This window comes from Patagioenas fasciata, chromosome 23, assembly GCF_037038585.1.
Source record: "Patagioenas fasciata isolate bPatFas1 chromosome 23, bPatFas1.hap1, whole genome shotgun sequence".
Lineage (NCBI taxonomy): Eukaryota > Metazoa > Chordata > Aves > Columbiformes > Columbidae > Patagioenas > Patagioenas fasciata.
In genome coordinates this window covers 3803194-3824954 of record NC_092542.1, presented here as the reverse complement: position 1 = coordinate 3824954, position 21761 = coordinate 3803194, and the positions used below count along the sequence as shown (strand labels likewise).

Here is a 21761-nt window from a genome sequence, read left to right as displayed (position 1 = left end):
AGCGCTGCCAGCCAGCCTGTTAAAACCTACGCCTGGACAATTTAAACAAAATTAAAACCATGCTAATTACAAAAACTTACCACGCAGTTCCTTGCAGGGATCACCGTTAGTCTTTGCAGGTCCAAGAAAACCATTTTAAGTGTTACTCAGCAGAAGTAGCTGGTAATAGTGCAAGTGCTAAAATGCAAAATTCACAGATGGTACAGTTTGGAGATTATTCCGACTTAGGTGCAGAAAAAAAAATCTCAGCAAGTTTTTGCAGCGGGATATGAACAGCAAGTAAGTGTGGGATTACTTTTCAGCCTGGGTGTTTAGAACCCCTCTTTAAACCCATCAAGATGTATATTGAGACCCAGCTGATTTTTTAGTACTGCAGATGGAAAACTAAAGCTAGTGCAGTTTTATCCACTGTTTAAATGGTCTTCTCTTCATGTGCCTCAGTGTAATACGTGCTAATGAAGATTTAACTTGAAAAGTTCAGTAGGTTAAAAACTGTAAATATCCGTATTCAGAATGTTCAGAGCTACAGTGCAGTATTGGGTATAAAAAAAATACCCATAGACCTTCAGGGGGTTTTGAGCGCAAGTAAATTTACCAATTCCTCAACTGCCTGCCAGGGGAAACAATCCTCACCAGTTTCTGCCAAAACATCCTGCTCTTTGTCAAAGCCTGTGTCCACTCCCTGATGCTTTATTCAGCTGGAAAGTCTCCTGGGATTGAGTTTCTAGCTCTCTCCTGGGCTGAGTGTGTTGCAGAACCCTACTTGGACTAGTGGACTGGTCTAAAAACAAGTTAAAAACCTACGTCCCCCAAGGAGATGCTGTGGGCAGAAACACATCTTGACAGTGTTTGTGTGTCTTCCCCACCCCACTTCCCAGGAACTGCTCAAAGAACATGTGAGGAACGTTCCCTGGTACAGATACAATCTGGAGGGAAGCGCTTACCCTTCTAGGTATGGACACCCCAACGGGGGGAACTGGATTTTAGCTACATACAGCTCACTGAACAGTGCAAAAATAGAGTGGAGTAAAGGTGGGGGTCAGGTATCGGTACATGACGAGCGGTGGCTCCGTTTGAGCTGCCAACCTTTAGAGCGTGCTTATCTGAAACAAACCGAATTACTGCAAAAGAGCTTTACAGAAGTTCATCTCAAAAGTGTAAAATTAATTAACTGCTATGAATTCTTTGCATTCAGGGCTGCAAAACAAAGACACATATTACTTAAATCAGTTTTATTTAAGAATTTCCTACAGTGACAAATCTTATAAAAAGCATCCAAACACAAAACTGCAGCAAACAGCATTCTTATGGGTATCTTACAGACAGAGGAACTTCCACCCGAGGCACACTGAGCTCGCTGTGCTCTCTGCTGCAGCAGCTACCGCAAAGCTCACCACAAGCTCAATGTTCTCCTCACAACCCCCACCAGCGGCAATTCACGTTACCACACTTACAGATCATTAACAGAAAAAAAAAACAACACACACCATACAGCATTCACAGCAGTTGACATAAGGGAAAAAAAATACAGATATTCATTTCACATAACACATTCAACTAATCAATTAACCAGGGATAAAACCCACTTAAAGTCTTCCACGTATGGATGTCCTTTGAATGCAAGAAACACTCGTACTTTATTTGCCATCATTGCTCTCCGCACACTCTCTCACCAAAGCCACAGGATTGAGAGACATCTCGCCAAGTAAAATAAAATCCATAATGCACCACCAGGTCTCCGCACGCGCTCTCTCCTGTACCTCGCACATACCAGCCCTCTCATGCCTCGGCACCACCATCAATCCCACACAAGGTTTCAAAAGTTCAAACAGCCTTCTGGTTCCATCTCACAGCCTTGCGTTCATAGCGTTGATACGACTCCATGAAATAAAGAGTAGCGGATAAAAATGGAACACCCACCGTCTAAGACGCAGCATGTGCGGTGTGATGAAGTATTCTTGGATGAGAAAGCATGTAGACAGAAGTATTCCTAAGGCAGAATATTTACAGCACTGCTTTCAATGAAGTGCTTCTTCCATAGACATTTGAAATGAGATGAACTGCGGAGATTAAATGAAGCCTTCATATCGTACTTTAGTATGGAGGGGAGACAGTGTTAAAAAAAAAATAGAACACAAAACAAGAGCGACACCGTGTTCTCCAACTGGGGCGCTTGGAGAGTCTTATGGTGGGATCAAATTAAAAACAAGAGGGAGAGAATGCTGTTTCTGACCAATGGTTTCCATTTTGAACATGCAAAGAATTCAGGTAGCCAGGAAACAAGGGACAGAGTATTACAGGAGAATCCTTTCCTATCGATTGTAGTGTTAGTTCACCTATGGGGCAAAGAGCAGTCCACTTCCAAACATTCCGTATTCCAACAAGATATGTAACAAAACTTAGAAAATTCTTTTTACCTTTTTCTTTTTTTTTTTCTTTTTTTTTTTAAAAAAAGAAAAATGTCAAAAATACTGCTGAATATACTGCACACTGAACAAAGTGATTCGGAAAACTTTAGTATATATGTAATTTACAGTATACTTACCATGTGTTAGAAAAATTTGATTTCCCACCATAGAGTCAGTATCAGAGCCCACTGCGTCTACATTCCCCATCCTGACGATTTGGAATCCATGCTTGAACCAAAGCCTCCGTTAAACCCGCTGCTGGAGCCCGCGTTCGAGGCCGAGCCCCAGCCTATGGCCGCCCCCGAGTTGGACCCGCCGTAGGAGTTATTTCCTGAACTAAAGCCCTGGTTCTGCTCCCGCTGCATGTTGCCCTGCGGCTGGTTGTTTCCCGAGGGCCCCGACTGGTTCTGCTGGCTGGCCAGCATGCCCATCATCCCCCAGCTGCTCTGCAGCGCTGCCTGCGCTGCTGCCATCATGGCGGGGTTGATGCTAAAGGCTCCGAAGTTCATTCCTCCACCCATGTTGCTGCCCTGGTTGTTGCCCAGGCCTCCCCCACCTCCTCGGCTGTTGCCAAACCCCCCCTGGTTCCCAAAGCCGCCCGGGTTACCACCAAATCTTCCACCTCGCTCTAACTGCCTATTGCTATTGTGCTTAGGTTCAGCATTGGATATATGTACGCTGATTCCTTTAATGATCAAGTCCTCTCCACAAAGAGACTGGGCAACCTATAAGAAATAAGGGATTGATTAAATGTATGTTGGACTTCTTTTTGTTCAATGTTAGTAGTACAAGACAAAAATATCCCACATGATTCTGAGCAGATATTTAACCTGCAAAGGAAGCATATGCATATACTTAATCCAATTTGAAGTGTTTTATCTTCATATTTACTACACTGACTGCAGTATAAAAACCCGTCTGTACAACGGCATCTGGAAAGTGTCACCTCAGACAACTTAATAAATCAAATCAAGCTAATACCACTGGGATTGTCATGATTGTGGACCAAGTGTTCCACGTGTAGTTCCAGAAATAATGCTTCATCAAGTCACTGTAACCTAGGCTGTCTAAATATGAAGTTTAAATATTTTAAGATGTACCTGATCATCTGCAAATGTAACAAAAGCAAAAGCTCGGAAGGGTTTAGGAATGAAGACATCTACCACTTCTCCATACTGGGCAAAGAACTGTTGAAGCTCATCTGCCGTCATGTCCTCAGTGCAGCGCCCAACAAACACTTTTCTGCTACGCAAAGGTTCGTCGGGACTTTGCTGGAGAGAATTTAAGAGAAAGGAAAAAAAACAAAATTAAAAAAATATATATATTAAAAAAAAAATCACAACTATCCTTGAGAACTGAGCTACATTTTGCTAAAGGCCCCTTTTAATTAATCTAGCCTGTTCTGAGGACTGAAGATCAAGAAAGCTTGAGATTGTGAGTTAAAGACTTAAAAAAGGTCTGTTCAGAACACATGTGCACCTTGGTACAGATGGAGAAGAGTCACAAGAAAATGAACACAGGAGCAATACAGAAGAACAGTGACAAGGCTTCAGGTTCTGTTTGAATTCAAGGACCCTGATCTCCCCTAGGTTAGTTATTCCACCCGCTCTATTCTCCATGCAGCAGACAAGTTAGGCAGGTACTGCTGGACATGAGAACACATTATTTTCAGATTTCCATCTCTACTTAATTCCCCACAAGACGAGCTATTTTCCCAACACTTCTTGTTCACTTCCTGCTCACCCACCTCCTTGTTTTCCTCCCTTGCTCTCACTTGTCCATTCACAGACTGAAAAGCCACATCCAAAAATGGATTATTAATGGACTGCTCACCTAACACAGCTGCTAAAAAAGTGCACTTTGGAGTGTTTGGTAAAACTAGTAGTAAATACAGAAGTACCTTAGAATTGGGAAGTTTACAGTCACACCATCTTCCATCTATCATGTGCCGCTGAGACATCACTTTCACCTGCGTTTCATAATCCGTAAACCGAACAAACCCAAATCCTTTTGAGTGGCCAGTTTTAATATCCTTCTTCACCTAAGTAAAAAAACCAAAACCAGACTTTTAAAAAGATCACAGAAACAGTGCATGCTTGTATTTGTGACTTAATCACATGCCATTTACCAGTCATCTGCATTAACTTTGATATTAAGATCACCAGAAAAAGTATACAAGAAGTTTTTATTATCTCCCTGTATTTGCTGATCTCTTCTTACAAAAATTACTATAATATGATATAGTCAAAGCAGGGGCTTATGACACCTACAAATTAAAATGAGCCTGCCTTGAGCCCAGGCACAACCTGTGCGGCAGGTGCGGCACGACACGCATGTCAAACAGGCGGGCGCAAGCAGGGACAGAAGCGTGGTGTTACTGGATTCATTTCGTTAAGTTCTGTTGGAGAGTTCAGCACCTTGTAAACGCTCCCATCACAGCAATCTCTAACTCCTTAGCGCACACATATTCAGCTACAACAAGTAACAGCAGTAATATAAATTAAAAAGTGCTTGAAAACACTGTACCCATTAAGCTGATCTGTGTGAGTTGCCACTCCCAAACATCCCTGGCCACCTGTACCTGCACGAGCTACAAAGCTTGCAACGAAATGCAACCGAGGAAAACACACACAAGCTTCAGATCTTCTGTGAGTTACGCGGCTCTGTTTGTTTCTACTGGCTTTGTCAGAAGACTCATTTCTACTTGAGCTGCAAAGATTTTACCTGCACCATCAGAACTTCTCCAAATGTACTGAAATATTCCTTTAAGTCTTGTTCCGTGGTTTTCCAGGGAAGACCCAAAACTATTAAATCTGAAGTCTTCTGTACTGCTCGTTTCACTTTCACAGCTGATGATGCATCTGTTTCATCCATTTTTCTCTTATTATCTGAATATAGAGGAATACATTAGACATCAACCTTGACTCTGCAAATTGTGTCCACTGATTATGAACTGTATGGTATAAAATCATAATTATAAAAATTACAGATTACAAAAGACACATGCTAGCTTTTGGGAGCTTATTATTATAATCCATATCTACCTGTCCACAAGGAGAGAAGAAAGAATAGTCTACGTTTAAGTCCTCCTCCAAGATGCAATTTGACTGAGTTAATTTACTAAAGTATTATCCAGTAACAATCACAGTCCTATAAGCATGTGGAGAAAACAGGAATTTTAAAGATGAACGCTTCATTAGCAATTTACTTTCTTCCCTTCTTTTTTTGGGAGGGGGACAGGCTGGTCAGGCTCCTCTTTTCCTGATCATTTGTTTTAAATGGTACCTCTGACCAAACCATGGCTTGAAGAGAAGCATTTGTGAGTACAGAGATCCCATTACACCACAGTCTTAGAAGGTCTACATAGGGCTGTGAACCTTCCAAGGATAATGCAAGACTATAATTAAAGTGCTTATATGGGTAGAGAGTTAAAGACATCACTACACATCTGAAAACTCAGTGGGGTTGAATACATGAATAAAATTGCTGAACTTCTGTAAATCAGAGGGTTCAACGGTAACACTGGAGCCATGTGAAACAAGCAGCGACTCGCAGGGGCCTCTCGACTGGAAAGAGCTGCAGAACGCAGACAAACCTTTGGGGTAGTTGACCACGTAGACCAGGTTTCCCCAGCCGGCCTCGGGCGCGTGCAGGATGCCCTCCACCAGCCGCACGCCCCGCATGCACTGCGACACCGGGTTGCGGTAGCGCAGCCCGCAGGCCCCGGGGAACTGTGCCGTGACGGTGGAGAGCAGCACGGTGCCGTCATCCTCCGACGGGATCTCGATGGGCTCGTCGTTCTCGTCCTCCGTCACCCGGATATACTCCGACATCTTCGTTGGGAGTCACTAAAGTACAGGACAGGGGGGGTAAAGCAGGCGTGAGCCATCACCTGGTTGCCCTTGACTTGGTTTTCCTCTTTCCAGCCTCAATGCGGGAACCATCTGTGTTTATTACACAACCGGGTGCAGCGAAATGCGTTATTCGCTGTCGGTAAAGCCTCGGGCCCTGCCGTGCCCACAGACACCGAAACAACACCTCGGCTCGGCCCAGCCCAGAGCCCACGGAGGGACCGGCAGCAACGGTGGGATCTCCCAGCACTACCGCGGCCTCCGCCAGCGGGGCCGTGACCGGCGACGGGCGGGGGAGAACGGCCCCCTCGGCCGCACCGCTTGCCAGGGCCTGCCCACACCTATAACCTCCACGCCCGCCACCGCCGGCGGCCCCGGCCCTAGTGGGCCCTAGTGGACCCCGAGCGCGCCCGCCGCGCCCCGCTCACCGGCCAGGGAAGGGAGCAGCGTGTCCCGGAGACCCTCACCGGCTCCGCCGCACACCGTCCGCTGCCCCGCGATGCCGCACAAAATGGCGGCCGCGGCTTCCCCTCAGAGGCCGGGCCGGGCCGCGGGGCGAACCATTCCATGGGGTGGGGAGGAGTTGCCGCGGAACGCGCTCGGCCGCGGGAACGCGGTGAGTCCCGGCCGCACTGCGGCCACGCATTGCCCGTGCCCAGCCGGAGCCGCAGCCCGTGTTCTCGGGATAGGACAGTGGCAGCAGCCGGTGAAGGGACCACTCCCTGCTCCGCTCCCCCCCCCCCAGCGCCGGTGGTACGGCCCTCCCTGCGCCTGCGCGAAGCGAGCGCGGGGGCTGCCGGGAAAGGGCGGTGCTGAGGCGGCCACGGCGCCCGCGGGGCTGCCGGTCGGGGGTGGGATCCCCACAGACACCCCTGGGGACGGGCGGTCCCATCCGGCCCAGAGCCCCGGAACGCTGCGGGGCGGAGGCGGCTGTTCCAGGTCAATGATGACGGTAATGGCGGAGCCCCAAGCCCGCAGTGCGGCGGGTCGGCAGCGCCAGGCCGCGGGAAGGACCCGCTGTCCCGGTAGTGGCTGTCGCTCAAGGTTAAAAACCAACCAACCAACCAAACACCGCCAAGACCCCCACACTCTTTCCAACGAGACCTAAGCAACGGAGCAGCTTATTGAGCTAACGTGAGGGGTCTATATCGCTAGGGAGAACTCTGCTGGAAATGGTTTTGGGTGCATCAAGAGCTTCCAGTTGGGCTTGAGACCCCATATGCACTTTTAGATCATTTTTTTCACAGAACGTGGTGACAAAATTAGAGATGGTGAGTATGGCGATCATTGCGGTATCTCAACATCAACCTTAAAATGCAGGTATTTCCAGGCTATAAGCCTCTTGCCAGAGGACACAATGAGCGATGCTGGCTGAGACGTGTGAAGGCTGGAATCGCATTGTTTTGGCTGGGTAGCAAGGTTGATCCCACGCCTCCACCTGCAGATCTCCCGCAGGCGTTCCCCGAGGGCCTGGGAAGAACTAGATTAACCAGGATGACTAGTGCAGGCAGCTTACGGCAGCTCAGTTCTGTATCTCATATTTAGTGCGTTTGTCTGACACCCTCCCGTCCTTCCCCAACTATCGGTGCATCGCTCAGAACCAATGTCTTCATTAATTCTTCAAGATGTTTGGAGACTTTTTGCCTCTCCATCCACTGCCCTCCTCTGACCTTGTATAAAATAATTGTGTAGGATTGCTAGAAGTTAAAAAAAGCTAGTAGTTCTAGCCCTGTCCTTTAATACCTGGTAAGCGTTTACCATAACACAGCTTAATCCTCTCTAGGCCCTGTTTCCCCTTACTTAATGGAAAGACTTAATGGTTAAATCTCATTATACAATATTATGAATTTCTGAACTCCAAAGCCATTATGGCTAAGGGACACTCATATTCTTGCTGCCACTTCTCTGACTCAAGAAGTATGCAGCAGAGCCTGTCTACATAAGGTTTTCCTAAGCTGCAGCCCCAGGAAGGGCCACTCACTGGGCTGCTGTGCTGAGCCCTCTCTGCTCACATAACTCACACAAGTCACTGTGCATAAGAATCACACAGAAGAGGAAAACAACAGTGGCAGCAACATGGTATTTTCCACCTGGCCTGGTTCCTTTTACAAGGTTAATCATCTGCTTTCAGTAGCATAACCCTCTAGATAAACACTCGCTTTTTATTTTGCAGTGATAATGCTATAAATTAGTAGCTGTTAATCAATCATTTGTATCTGGACAATTGCCATTCCACATCTCAGAGTTATTTTATTCTGCTACTTTAATAATAAGCTTATCTGGTCCATCAGTCACATTAGTTGCAAGTTGCACCAGAGGCATCTCTAACAGTTTTCATTACAAGATCTATATGAACAGGAGCCCACCCAGGGATGTCATCAGCAGAGCTGTGGAGCCCTGCAGCGCACTGCAGAGCTCGCTCTAACCAGCTCCGTTCTGTGACTCAACCAGTGTGCTGTACCACGCTTTTAGAAGGAAAATAATTCTCCCACCTTCTTCCTTCTCTTTTCTCCTCACCTGTTCTTCTGTGACACTCATCCAGTCCACACGTGCTCTGTGTTCCCAGTGCCCATCCAGCTTGACTTCCCTGGCACCCGTCTCCTAAAAAGAAATAAAAATAAGTAAGGAAAGGTGACCCTACTGCTAGCAAAGGCCAATCCAGTCCCTTGCATTAATGTATCCTACTGTGTATCTAAGACTCCCGCTTAAGATTTCCTTAGTTGCAAAAGTTGGCACCCAGCACCACTGAAATGCAGCCCATCAGTGCCCAGGTAACTTCAGACTCAGACTTATCATTTAATTACCATTTTTCAACAGAGTTCTGAGAGGACCTGACTAGACACAGGCTGACAAGATAAGCTAATGCTCCGTGTAGGCGTTCTCCTGAAATTCCTACATTTTCTAGTCATCCACAATAGACATCCCAAACCCAGTTCTGATGTTGCCAAGTCAGTGCTGAGGTAGTCAGTGTTGTTTGAACACGCTGTGAGGACTGAGCAGTAATTGCAGCGTGTCAAAATTACCTACTGCACGGTTTGGAGTCAAAGCTATAGTTAAGCAATCATGCTATTTGAAGAGGTTGTCATGGCATTCAGCCAGAGTGACCTCTATCTAACAAAGCATCTGGTGGTAATTTCGCTAATGAGCAGAGAAAGCATCAACCCCGAACTAGATTTCATGCAGGTAAAAGCTTGGAGAGAGCAATGAGCTTGCTGGCTGTAAAACAGGGAAAGAAGGGCAATTATTCACAACAGAGGCTTCTGCCCCAAGAGCTTGTTCCTCAGTTTTGGCAACAAACAAGCTTAGAAGTAAACAAACATCACTATCCATTTTCTGTAAGAACTGGGATTCTTGCCGCGCTTGCTTTCTGCTCCTTTGCATTATGATTAGATGCAAGTTAAGCAATTAACAGTAGTATTGCTCTTGAAGTAACGACACCAGTGGGCATACAGCTAGTTAATTCACCGGTTCCCTCCCACTGGCAATTTGGGGTGCCCACGGGTGCAGACAAATGCAATACCATGGTACTTGCCATTGCGTACACTGACTTAAGTGTGCCCACAGGCACAAAACAAAATGCAATACAATAACTGTTTGCTGCTCTGGGTTAACTGTCCTCATGGGTACAAGCAAACTCAGTGTAATGATCATCCGTTCACCCTCCCAAAAGTGCTCGGGATGAAAAACGACATCAATGGGCATCTAAATATAACCCCTTGACAAAAAACCCCACACATCTGTGGGTATTGAAAAGCATGGAGTGCTGGAGCCTGTTTCGAATGCTAGTTAGAGCAGTAAAAAGCAGGAGGATTTAACAAATGGTGACACGTCCATGTAGTCAGGATCTGGCCTGACTTTGCCAATAATTAGTAAGCTGTGTCTCTCACCCTTACTCAGTGGAAGTATTTCCCCCCCGCCAATCAAGTCTTTCCTGCTTTATTCTGAGCATAAGGAAGATGATCACGGTTTTCTCTCTCGGGACATGAAACAAGTGTTCTCTGCAGAAAAGTGAGCAATGTAGACGCATTAGATCCTGTGTGTTGGTTCTCATTCTAAAAACATTTAGCAAGAGAACAAACAAACAAAGCCTGTTATCACCATATCCCTAGGACTGTGCCCTGAAGTAGTCCGCATTCTTTCCATCAGCCTTATCCTACTCTTTCATACCTAAGCACAATTTGCTCTACCACATGCATCCAATAGAGCCCACCTTGAAAGCATTGCCTGAAGGAGCAGGACACCCTTCAGTTTGTTTATTTCTTCTTGTAATTTAAAGCCATATAGCCAGACGCTATATCATAGAAAAAGATACGCTGTTCCCTTGAAGAAACAAGATTAGTAGTATTTTTTTTCCTAGCTACATTCGCACACACTAAAAGTAGTGCTTTACAATACTTACATTTTCCCTTTTTAGGAGCTTTCACCACAACCATGGGGACATTTGCAATAATTACTTCTTCCCCTTCCCAGAATTACCTACTATAAATAGAGCTAACAAGCAAGTTATCAACATAAAAATTTACTAATACCTAAAGCCTAGGAACAGCCTACTAGAGAAAAGCTTCCTTCAAACAAAATAAGCAGCTTCCACACATGTAAAGTACCTGGAAGGATCACTTAATCCATGGTTCTCACAGTAACACTCCTAATCCCCTGACTTGAAACAGCATCTACAACTTCATTATAGCACCTGAAATATCTCAGGCAATTTTCCCATGCTCCTATAAAGCCACGATTTCAATTATTCCATTTTTTATCCACCTGAGATGGTTTAGTCCTGGTTCTTAAAGGGGCAGAGTTTCTACGTTCATTTCAGTTCATGTCCTTATTTACTCTTCCAAAACTGATCAGGTGATGTGTTTTTTAATCTCTCAGCAAACACAATCAAACTAAGATGATTTTTTTACATGTTTGTCTCTTCTAAAGACCCAGAAGGACTTGGTGCCCATCAGTCTGGGTCCTTTCAGCCCTAGTAGCTATTTGGAAAAAAACCTTTGGCCACATTTCCCTAAGTGACACACCACAAAAAGTTGCTGCTGCTACTTGTTTTACCACCAGACAGATGCTGAGTGTTAGTGGGACAAGAAAAATCAGAACAGGCAATTAAGTTATCTGCGAGTGAGGCTGATTGGTTTGCATGTCTTTGAAGCAGTCATCCAGGTGTGGGGCTCCGCAAATCCAGCCCCATCGGACAAATGGGGCTGGGTTGGAGCTCTGTTAGGAACTAAAAATGTGATGTAGTAATTAGAAACCCAAGAATGGTGGCCAAAGGCCCCTCTGAGCTCTGTAGATGCTGCTGGCAGCTGGTTCTTGCCGCTACCTTTGTTCCTAAGCTGTGAACCACAGTTCAAAGCGTAACAGTGTGGAGTATCTGATATCTCCACCCTGTCGTTTGATTGGTACCTGTGGGAACTGTCGAAGGTTTGCATCTTGTACACAGAGAATGCAAAACTACCTTCATTCTGTTTTGTTTGGCAGAGTCACATCAAACCATCTGGAAGTCGCCTCCCTTGCCTTTCTGGACCATCCACAGCAGAGCCTGGGAAGATTTCTGCCCGTGATTCTCAGAGGTATCTCGTCCGTTCCCAGAGCTCAGTTCCCGGTGAAGATGTGCCAGGCATCTTCCAAAGGAATTTGTTGCCTCTTACACTGCATTGGAGCTGAGATTCAGAGACTGGTTTTTTAATTTGCTAGATTGTGTAATAACTCCCAGCGTAGAAGAGTGTGAACTTCCATCAGCACAGATTGTCATAAACCAAAGGACAAAATCCATCGAGTGGGGAGCTGGGAACTGTGCTGGGCTGGCTTCAAGTGTGTAAAATTGTGTCAGTGTGTGACAGATTCTAAATACCAAACACAGACATTGGTATTTACACTGGAGGTTGGAAAGAGACTCCTTCAAAGGCAAAGCCACAGGTGGCTTGGGTAAGATGTAGCAACTATTCCTCTAAGCCCTGGAATAGTGTGCAGGACAAATTTGGCAGGATCTGGTCCAAAGCTGTTTTGTCCAAGTTTTCCTTCTCTCTCTTTTCCTTTCAGGGGGTGGGAAGACAGTCCGAGGTAGTTTTTTGCTGGGTTTGAATGATGCACACTGAAGCAGGAACTCAAGTATAAGACAAAGACTGTTTTAAAAATGGCTAGGTTTTACTGCCTGGTGATATTTTTTCAAAGTACATTTACTGAAGATTTATGTAAAATCTATCTTTTGTCTACTTAAAATATGTCAAATGGATGTACAGGGCAAAATTTAATGCATATGGGTTTTCATTATTTTAAATCATTTGCAATATAAATGATTTACTATGACATCAGACATTTGTTCTTTGGCTGTCCACCATAAATTGAGGCCCACCCAAATTTCCAGTCTTAGCTATCTTTCTGCATTCCCTCCCCCAGTATCTATAATCTCAGTTCTGTGATTCTTCATGTAAATGGCTTTCAACAAGGAAAGGAAGAGAACACATAATTTGCCTTAATACAGGTAATTTTGAAAGAGGAGCAAGACCTTTACATGAGAAATAGTTGACAGCCACGGAAAGGGGAGAACTAACGCTTGTAGAACAGAAAGTCGTTCTTGATGAGAGTGGCGAGAGCTACTGATCAACCAGATGTGACTAAATGGACTTTTGTGCAGTTGTAGCTGCCAGAGGTGATAGACTTCTATCTTTCTCTTTCTGCGTTTTCTCATGTCTTTTTAGTGCCCTTACATTTATAACGCAATCAATCCAACACGGGCCAGTTAATGTTGTATGTAGACAACCGTTTGGAAACCTGAGGGACTGAGGTAAGCCAGTTTTCCTCAAGGTCATTCTGAAAGCCCATGGTGAAAAACTGGTGACACCTGACACCCAGAATTGTGCTTTCACGACAGATTTTCTCCTAACAGCTACAAAAATCTTGACACAATCAGACTTTTGGAAAGACCTTGTGGAAAACCACATTCGTTATTGTTTTTGCTGGTTGTCTTATGACGGTTAATGGAACACAGACATTTGGAGCCATCAATAACCTTTATCTGAACACTTTCCAGCTCAGTAGTTACTGAAAATTGTTGCTACCCAAAAGCTCTTCAGTGGCCTGCGCTACAAGAACTAAACACCTGAACTCAGCCCAGTTTCTCATCCATGGGTGTCACCTCAAAACCCACCAGGTCAACTGACTCTGCTGAGACTCTGGTTTCTACTAATGAAATGGAAAGACAGTTATGTCTGAACCAAACACTCTATTTTTGCAAACTTCCCTCACCCACACCACCTATCTCAGTCTTTGCACAACTCCCTTCCTGCTCTGTCAAAAGATTTCACTATTTTTACGATTTCATGCATTATTGCTCAGGTATGTACTTTTAAGACTACATCCCAAATCTGATTTGTAGCAATTCTGAGCGATATCATAAACTAAGGAACATCCTAAGGGGAATCTTACTTCTGACATCCTGGCTATCTGCCCAGTCCTAGAGCTACAAGTGTGCCTGACAATGTCCTTTATCTCTGTTCGCTGCCTTTCCCACAGTGCTCGTCCTCCACCAAACAACAGCGCTGCCAACAAGCTTCATCCAGAAAGCAGAGCGGTGGTGCCTGCACGCGTCTGCCGTCGTTCCAGCTTCCAGTGGCTCTGCCATGGCGAGATCCAATTGAGAAAATCTCAGTGTAGCTCTGATTTATGTGCAGAAGTGTAGAGGAGAGCAAAAGCTTTTAGTATGTTGGAAGCAGTTAGGAATTAAGGCCAAAGAAAGGACAGTCACGTCAATTGCATCCTAAAAAAAGAAAACTTAAGTGAAAGTCCTGGCTCCTGAACTGTTTCTGGGCTGGCAGATGTTCGCACTTCTGTTGGCAGATACTGTGGAAAGCTAATGGGCCCATTTTGATCCTCTCCCTTACACAATGGCATCAGTTTTACAATTTGGAGGGAGGCCTGGTGGGACTGTGACATTTCAGCATTTTTCCTGAAATGAAATTAAGGAATACATTTAATATTTTAAGTTCTCTGATGATGTCTTGTCAGGAACCTCCACTGGACCCAGCACATGACTCCAGATGTGGCCGAGGGAAGAAAATCTCCTGCAAAGTGCAAGGCTGACACCTGGAGGGAACTGCTGCGATGCAGCTGGGGAGTCCCCAGGAGTTAGGCGGGGATTCTGCAACACAGCTTGGCTTAGGAAAGCTCAGAGGGGGTGACACGATCCCAGGTTTGGGAAGGGTTTCTTTTTCTAGTGCAGGAATGCTTTAGATATTCTCCCTTTTCCAACAATAAAGAAAAAGCCTCATTTCTATTTCAGATTTTGTATGTCTTTTTCGAGGAGTGGAGAAGAACATGGAAATGAACTCTGTGTCATCTGATTATTCACTTCTCCCATGTTCAGGAATATTCGGATCCAAACTTATCTTGCTCAATAAGCTGCTACAAATAATGCAACACTATTGTTTCAGCTGGTTATTCGAATATGTTTGAATTGCTGCATATCAGACTTCCCACTGCTTTACATTTGTGTCTCTCTGTGCTGTGAGTTTCTGGAGTACAGACTCACAGGGCAATTCCGCCTGTCAAAGCTGCAGCTGGAAGATTTGGCATTAGGTAGAGCTTGTTCTTTTCACGTCTGGCTCTGCCAGCACCCACCGTGAGGATTTTCTTGATGCTGATCCTAATCAAGGAATGCAAGGCAGCTTCTGGGACAAAGTCTTCGTGCTTTGGGAAGTTTGCTTTCAGCCTGGCAATCACCCATTCGTAGCAGTTACTCAAACCTTTTCAGTAATCTCTCCTCTGCCAGGAATTGTCTCAGTATTTGTGAATGCTGTTTTTGCTTGATCTAATTTTAGGATATGTTAATAACAGAGTTATTTACTGTGCTGGTATTACCGTACACTTAGTATCTCAGGAACCCAAAGATTTTATGTCTGTTACATCTCCTTAATTCCCTTTGTCATGGCCAGTGCAGTTCCAATCATCATAAGCTTTGCTTAGCAGTGAATAGTTGTTTATGGAAATTTAAAAAACAAAAACAAAAACAAAAACAAAAAACTAACACAGCAGTTATTTTAATAACTCTAATATGCAATTCTGCTAATCCACTGAGGGTACACCTCCCCGAGTCTCCATATGTCTTCTCTGGTGTATCTCAATCCTGATTGACTGCATATCTTTCCCTTCTAGCCTTCAGACTCCTAAAATATCACCGATATTCAGTTCATCCTGATGAGCAGCCTGAACTACTCCATACATTTCCTGCCCAGACCAGCTTAATGGGTGAGCCATTAAAATACTTGCTCCGATCTGGGAAGTAGAAGAGAGGCATGTTGCCAACTTCAGTAGCCAAACAAGACATCTGGTGTGCTGGAGGTGCTGCTTTTCAGCCCAGAGACCTGGGAAATTCCATGCCATCTCTGTGGCTACTATTTCTTCAGCATGACTCTAAAAAAGTAGGAACACCTTTCCCCTGCCTCCACCCAACCTTTCACCTCCTTCCACCCAACAATATTGTTGACGCTGGCTTGTCAGTTGTGCTGAATTATACTGGTTCGCTTGTGGTTATTCAATGGTGTAGACAAATACCAATTCAAGATCAAGGGTGAACCCTGGCCACTAAACTTGTTTCACTTGTGACTCATTCCAGACTTAAAACCTGGCTCTTGCTGACATTTTATTAACCCAATTTGTCATTCTCCTAACCCCCATTATCCGACCCAGGCAGATTATTTACTTTGAAAAGATGTGTGGATGGCTTCCATGCGAATCGTAAGTAGATCCAGGTGCCATAGCCAGATTCCAGAGGGAGCTATAGGCCTGAGATACACGTGCTGGTAAAATAACTTCTGTCCTAGATACTTTCAAACCCAGTAACATTCTCCCTGTTCAGACATTTTCTGGGCTCTCATTCCTGCAGCCTGGCACCAATATGATAAAATGCTTACAACGTACCTTCGGGCCTGTGCATGGTCCCAAAGAGATGAGCAAAGGTAAATTTAAGCATATACTGGAAGTTATGTACATGCTGAAATATACTCTTGCTTTGGAGTCAGAATCAGCAACTACCACCTCCTAAGCAATCCTTTGAATCTTTGCATTTATCCCAAAATAAAGCATTCAGGTCAAAAATTAGCTCACTGCCTTCCAGAGAATTCGTCATTTCCAGTCTGCAAGCTTGAGCAGAGAAATCCAGGAAGCATCAATAAATCCACTTTGACAGCAGCGTAAAGAGCTGCAAAAGGAGTAACCTGTCAGGGTAATGTGACTTAATTTCTCAGAGAAAGATCCTTTTTATAGATGAAATAAAAACGCCAGCGAAGTCAAATAGTAGGAAGTGTCACACTTAGTTGTCTCTCGGTAGGACAAAAAATAAATACAAAGAAGGCAAGGTAAATGACGTGGTCTTACATTTAGCAAGGGAAGTAATAACATAAACTGAGAAGAAAAACATACACTGAGACTCTATGCCCAGCAACCTGAGTATGACAATGGTATGTGTTCCCACATAAACTTGAATTTAATCTACACATTTTTACTTGGACAAAACGAAGGTTGTGTGCCAGGGAGTTTAAAGATTGGTGAGATTCTCAGATTGGACATGCGGGGGCAGTCTTACCTGCAGTTTATTACGGCAAAACTCCGCTGTGCAATGTCGAAGCAGGGTCATTACAAGCTGTTTGGTTTGGCCTCCCAAGTTACAACGTGAAGATCTGGAGCTTTGCCCCTTTCAAACAAGGGACCCATCTGGGTGTTCAGATTTCCATATTCCAAGGGTGAGCACTGTCCCTTTAATAAGTGCAGAGATCTCAGTCCAAATGGGGAATGAAGCCCCGGCTACCAACAGTTATGAAACCTCCCTTTTAGAGCTTGCAGGCTTAGGGGCCGCTGCTACACTCCGAGGTTAATAATCAGTTTTAATATTCACTTAGGGGGCTGTAAAAAAAGAATGAAAATTTCCTAATTTGAAAATGGACTTGATTGGCAGCTTTATTATCTCTGTAAGGTGCGTGGCATTCCACACAATCAAGTCGTTTTTTAAAATAATCTCACTGCTTAAGTCATACACGCTGCTAATTGCATTTTAATAAGTCTCTTTAAAATCTTTCCATATTTTTTAATATCCTAATATTAGATAAGTGATTGCTGGGGACACTGGAGGGCACTGAAGTTTATAGAAAGAGGAACACCATAATGAAGCTTTATTGGGATGGCATCACCAAACAATTGCTGTGATAGCAACACTCCCAAGCTTGGAAAAGCGCCAGACATTCCCCCCTGGAACTGACTCAGACACTCGCCTCTCTGGCTCAGGACTGACGCAGAAAATGGATGCTTTCTGCCTCATAAAATGGCCTCTTTCCGCCTTGGAAATGACTGAGGCACTGTCCACTTTTGACTTGGAAAGGGCTCGGGAACTGGCCTTTCTCCATTGAACAGCGACTTCAAAACGTATCTTTTTGGTTTTATTTGCTTGATTCTGGCTTGAAAGTATAAAAGCATTGTTGTTGTTGTTGTTGTTTTTAAATTTGGCCAGGACTAGACAGAAAGAAGATTTTTTTTTTACCAGCTTTACACAATAGCAGAGGTTGTGAAAGGCTTCAATGGGAATTGGACAACCAGGGCTACAAGTAGAATAGATGAACTTTCCATCTCGAACATCAAACCCAGTTAAGGTGAGAGTATTTAGAAAAAAAACATATATATAGGGTAAACATATATATGGTGCAGGGTTATTGGGTGTCTATATCTCACGCAGGGGACACTGAGCATCACCCAAGAATATCAACAGCAATCAACACTCAATCATTCTAAAATTAAACAAACAAACACACCAAAAAACTCAAACACCAGTGGGACTGAACTGACAAACTCCAGATTCAAGCACCCCAAAGTACAGAGAATTTCAAACCCAGATTTGCGCTGGATCTTGCCTGTGCAGCTATTGCAGCAGTTACAGGCCAGTGGTGCAAGAAGGTGCCCCACAACATTGCATGTGCAGAGTCCAACATTTGCTGGGGGAAATGCAATCTGCTTTCAGATTCAGTGCTGTGCTCCCTGCATATTGCAGTTGTGTTTCTCCAAATTATGACTGTTGGGAAACTTTCAGTGTAATTTAACAGGATCATCCATGTGGGGGGAAAAAAAAAACAACTATAATCCCAAATTAGTATGTATCTGGCTTCTAGAGAACTTGACCAGTATAAAGGGACTTTCTTTTCTTTCTAAAACAGAACGGCAATGCCAAATTTTACATTAAATTGCATTTTGGCCTCTGCAATTCATGTATTTGGACTTGAGATCAGAAAGATTATTTTATGAACAATAGGTCTTTAATGTGTTGCCTGCTCTTATGTGTTTCTTTCCCCTAAGTGTCATCTTCTGACTTCACACTATAATAAATCACAATGTCAGCTTTGGTTGGAAAAAAATCAAGCTTCCAGGAGTTTACTATTAGTAAAGAAAACCCGAAAAAATGTTATATCTTCTTAGAGATTAAAAAATCTAGGAAACAAATGCAGAGAATCCATAACTGGTTTATATTTTCCTTTCAAATCTCATAATATTTAAGTAAAGTTATTTTTTTGGAACCCAACTAAGAGTTTTAATACTTGGAATGGGCAACGCCGATACAAACATCTTGCATTCGTTTGTTTGAAAGTGAGCCATTTTCTGACTAACTGAAGATCTGTTTGTCTACCCATGTGTTTCTTCTGCACATCATCAGAGAATCCCTGGACTTGGTCCATCGTATCTTGAGGTCTGATCTTATTCCCACTGAAATTCAAAGGAGTTCTGCCACCGACTCCCAGTTACAAATGGATCAAGCCCAATTTTACCATATAGTATGAATAAGAATAGTTTTCCTAGTAATACCGAGTTTCTTATTACTAGTTGTGTACCTCTCTGATTTTAAGGTGTATGAGGCACCTCTGTAAAGGAACTAATGTATCAGACATCAGCCATGAGATAGAAAAGAGTTGTCAGTTTACAAAATTTCCTGTCTTCGTCTCTTCTTCTCCTATTTTTTTTTTCCTTCCTTCTGAAAATAGGAGCAGAAGGTCTTGTTTCACACTGACAGGCTGGGAGGCACATGTTCCGCGAACTTCTGCACAGGAAGTAAATGTCCAGGTCATATTTATCCCTTTTCATGTGGTTCTTTTAATCCCCCAGATTGGGTTTCAGAAGAGTTTTACAGTTTCAGTTTTACAAAGCAAACCTTCCTTTAATGTTGGCATTTTAAAGAAAAAGCTTCAGTCAAAACATGTGTGTTTTACATCAGCCAGATGTGACATTTGGGGGAACAGGCCACAATGTGGCAGCCAGCTCCGCTGCGAGAGATGGCTGGGCTGGTGTTGGCCATCGAATGGGAGCTACTGGTCCCAGGTTGGGGATCAGCCTCCTGGCTCTCTCATCCAGTGCAAAAAATTATGAAAATAGAAATCATTTTTTTAAAGTCCACGAGCACATTAAAGATCAGAGCACGGCCAGCAGCGCCGTGACTTGCACCCCAGTAGCCCACGTGGCCACGGTAGAGAGCACAGCTCTGCTATGTACAGACCCGTACTCCCAAAAATATGTTGTCACCTAAAAAAGGTTAAGTTAAAGGGAAGTAAGAGGAGTTGAAGGCAGCAGAGACACCATGCCCAGCACCGCATCAGCAGCTACTCCGAAAACAAAACCTGTTGCTGTATAACATCCACTGAACATCCTTGCAACCTGTTTCTAGGACCTCATTTTTGTCACTTTAATTAAAAAACCAACCAACCAACCAATGAAACACATGTAGAAATGTGTTCTTTTTCTCCAGAACTTACTATGCCAGGTGGGGCAAGCCCTGTTTTCAGCTGTCCTCTCTAAACTGGGGCCACCTGTGACAGGGTGGGGGCTCTTCTTCTGCCTTCAAAAGCTCTTGCTGGTGGCGTTGCCTCAGGTATGGCTGGAGTTTGTACCAGAGAGGTGGTTTTTCTGCAGTTTGTGCTGGGTTGGAGTCTTCTCAGAGCCTGGGGTTGTGTGAGGCTGAGATGAAGCTGCCTGGTGAGGGCAGCCACCATTTCCCTCCATTTCAGCCAGTCCAGCGGGCAGCTGTGAGTGCCGCAGCACGAAGAAGCGATGGTTTCTGCCATGGGTGCCTCTCCTCACCGGCCACGCAGACTGCCCGGCCCTGTCGCGTTCCCGGTGCCGCCGGTACCTCAGTGACGGGCCTGGGCGCGTGCTCCCCGGCCGCCATTTTGTGACTGGCAGAGCCCTGTAGGTGGCGCCCCCGCGTTTGCTGCTGCTCCGGGCTGGGGCAGAAACTGGCAAAGTTAAGGCAAAACTGGAAAATCCGAGGCCTGAAAATTCTCCTCATCAGTGTGTTTGGCCTCCAAAGCCCGTCGGACAGTGGGTGTTTCGCCTCCACTGTGCTGCTTCCTCATAGATCTCCTCCTCAGCTTTCTTTGGGTGCGGGCCCCCTGAGCGAGAAGCTTCTGGAGCAGCTGTGGAGAGCTCAACACAGCGCTGCCGTGGGACAGCCCGAGGAGAGGCTCCTTCCAGAATCACTGTTGCTGGTGTCCCACCACACCTGGTGACATCAGGGACAGGCTCGGGGAGGTTTGGCCGCTGCGAAGGCCGTGTCTGCCTGGCCCCGGCAGCCCCTGAGGTGTCCTGGGGAAGCAGCTCTGTGCTCCTGCACCAGCAACAGGTGAGTGTTTGCTCAGTTTCCAAAAAATGCGTTCCCACTCAAGCACCTTTTCTTGATCAGTCAACTGGAGAGATACTTTTGGAATCCTCTGAAATAACAGCTGTGGTCTCTGGAGTTGACACCATTAATTTTTTCCGTTAAGTTTTGTGTCAATCCAAGGTCACTGGCCTCCCAGGCCTGGGCTCTCCATTGATCTCCTTGAGCGATATAAATAGGTTTTCAACAGAGTGGCCTGCTTTCCTGACTGTAGCTACGTATAGATTTTGTCTTTACTGTGGCTAAACGGTATGGTCAGTTGGCTTGCAGTAAATTTGGCAGGAGGTTAATTTAATGTCCAGGAGTCTGTGAGATTGGATGAAGTTGGGCCTGAGAATGTTGTTTCTTGGGGGTGAATTTAAGTAGATATGTATTATAAGCTACCCTGTACAATATATCTCCTTATAATATGCTTGAGAAGAGCCTATAAAACTAGTTTATCCCTTTGTGAGGGGCTGGGTTGAGCAGGATGGTGTTTGGGCATTGGGATTACTGGATCGTGCACAGGGCTGGAACAACTGGCGGCCTCTTTTCCTGGGAGCATGTGAAATACCACGAAGGAAACCTGAGTATATGATGTGACTGGATCAGTATTCATTTTTCAGAATGACTGTGCCGAGGCTGAAGTGTCTTTTAAAGGGTTTAGCGGGTACTTTATTTGGTGAAATCAGATTTTGCTCTCAGAGTTGGTTAAATTTGTGTAAGTGTGCTACAATTTTTCACTCAACCTGTGTGCCCTTATTTCTCTGTGGCTGGTAAATGTCTTCGTAGATAACACAAAAAAATAAATACAAACATATGTGGTTGTGTGTTTTCTTTTGA

General features: G+C 44.7%; 1 protein-coding gene and 1 long non-coding RNA gene across 4 annotated transcripts; one reads left to right on the top strand and one right to left on the bottom strand.

The window, feature by feature from the left end:
- Positions 1 to 1217: 1217 nt before the first annotated feature.
- TARDBP (TAR DNA binding protein) lies at positions 1218 to 6813 on the bottom strand. Of its 2 annotated transcripts, none has more exons than XM_065854983.2 (6): positions 6727 to 6813; positions 6004 to 6256; positions 5133 to 5296; positions 4309 to 4449; positions 3509 to 3679; positions 1218 to 3133 (listed from the first exon to the last, which is right to left on the bottom strand). In XM_065854983.2, exons 2-6 carry the CDS (start codon positions 6239 to 6241, stop codon positions 2603 to 2605), a joined length of 1245 nt encoding a protein of 414 aa, XP_065711055.1. In that variant the 5' UTR covers positions 6242 to 6256; positions 6727 to 6813; the 3' UTR covers positions 1218 to 2602. The 2 variants fall into 2 exon arrangements, with proteins under 2 accessions (XP_065711055.1, XP_065711054.1); XM_065854982.2 differs by having other exon boundaries at positions 6688 to 6809.
- Positions 6814 to 7063: 250 nt separating this feature from the next.
- LOC139825497 (uncharacterized) lies at positions 7064 to 19200 on the top strand. 2 transcript variants are annotated; one of them, XR_011735573.1, is made up of 3 exons: positions 7064 to 7530; positions 11738 to 12184; positions 13772 to 19200. It is a non-coding gene; the product is annotated as an uncharacterized lncRNA (long non-coding RNA). The 2 variants fall into 2 exon arrangements; XR_011735572.1 differs by lacking the exon at positions 13772 to 19200 and having other exon boundaries at positions 11738 to 12510.
- The last annotated feature ends 2561 nt before the right edge of the window (positions 19201 to 21761 follow it).

Excerpts from the sequence above, each read along its gene's own strand:
- TARDBP (XM_065854983.2), bottom strand. The coding sequence starts at position 6,241 with ATGTCGGAGTATATCCGGGTGACGGAGGACGAGAACGACGAGCCCATC. Across the intron at positions 5,297-6,003 it reads CGTGGTCAACTACCCCAAAG|ATAATAAGAGAAAAATGGAT; the intron begins GTTTGTCTGCGT and ends CTCTATATTCAG. Across the intron at positions 4,450-5,132 it reads GAGAAGTTCTGATGGTGCAG|GTGAAGAAGGATATTAAAAC; the intron begins GTAAAATCTTTG and ends TTTTTTACTTAG.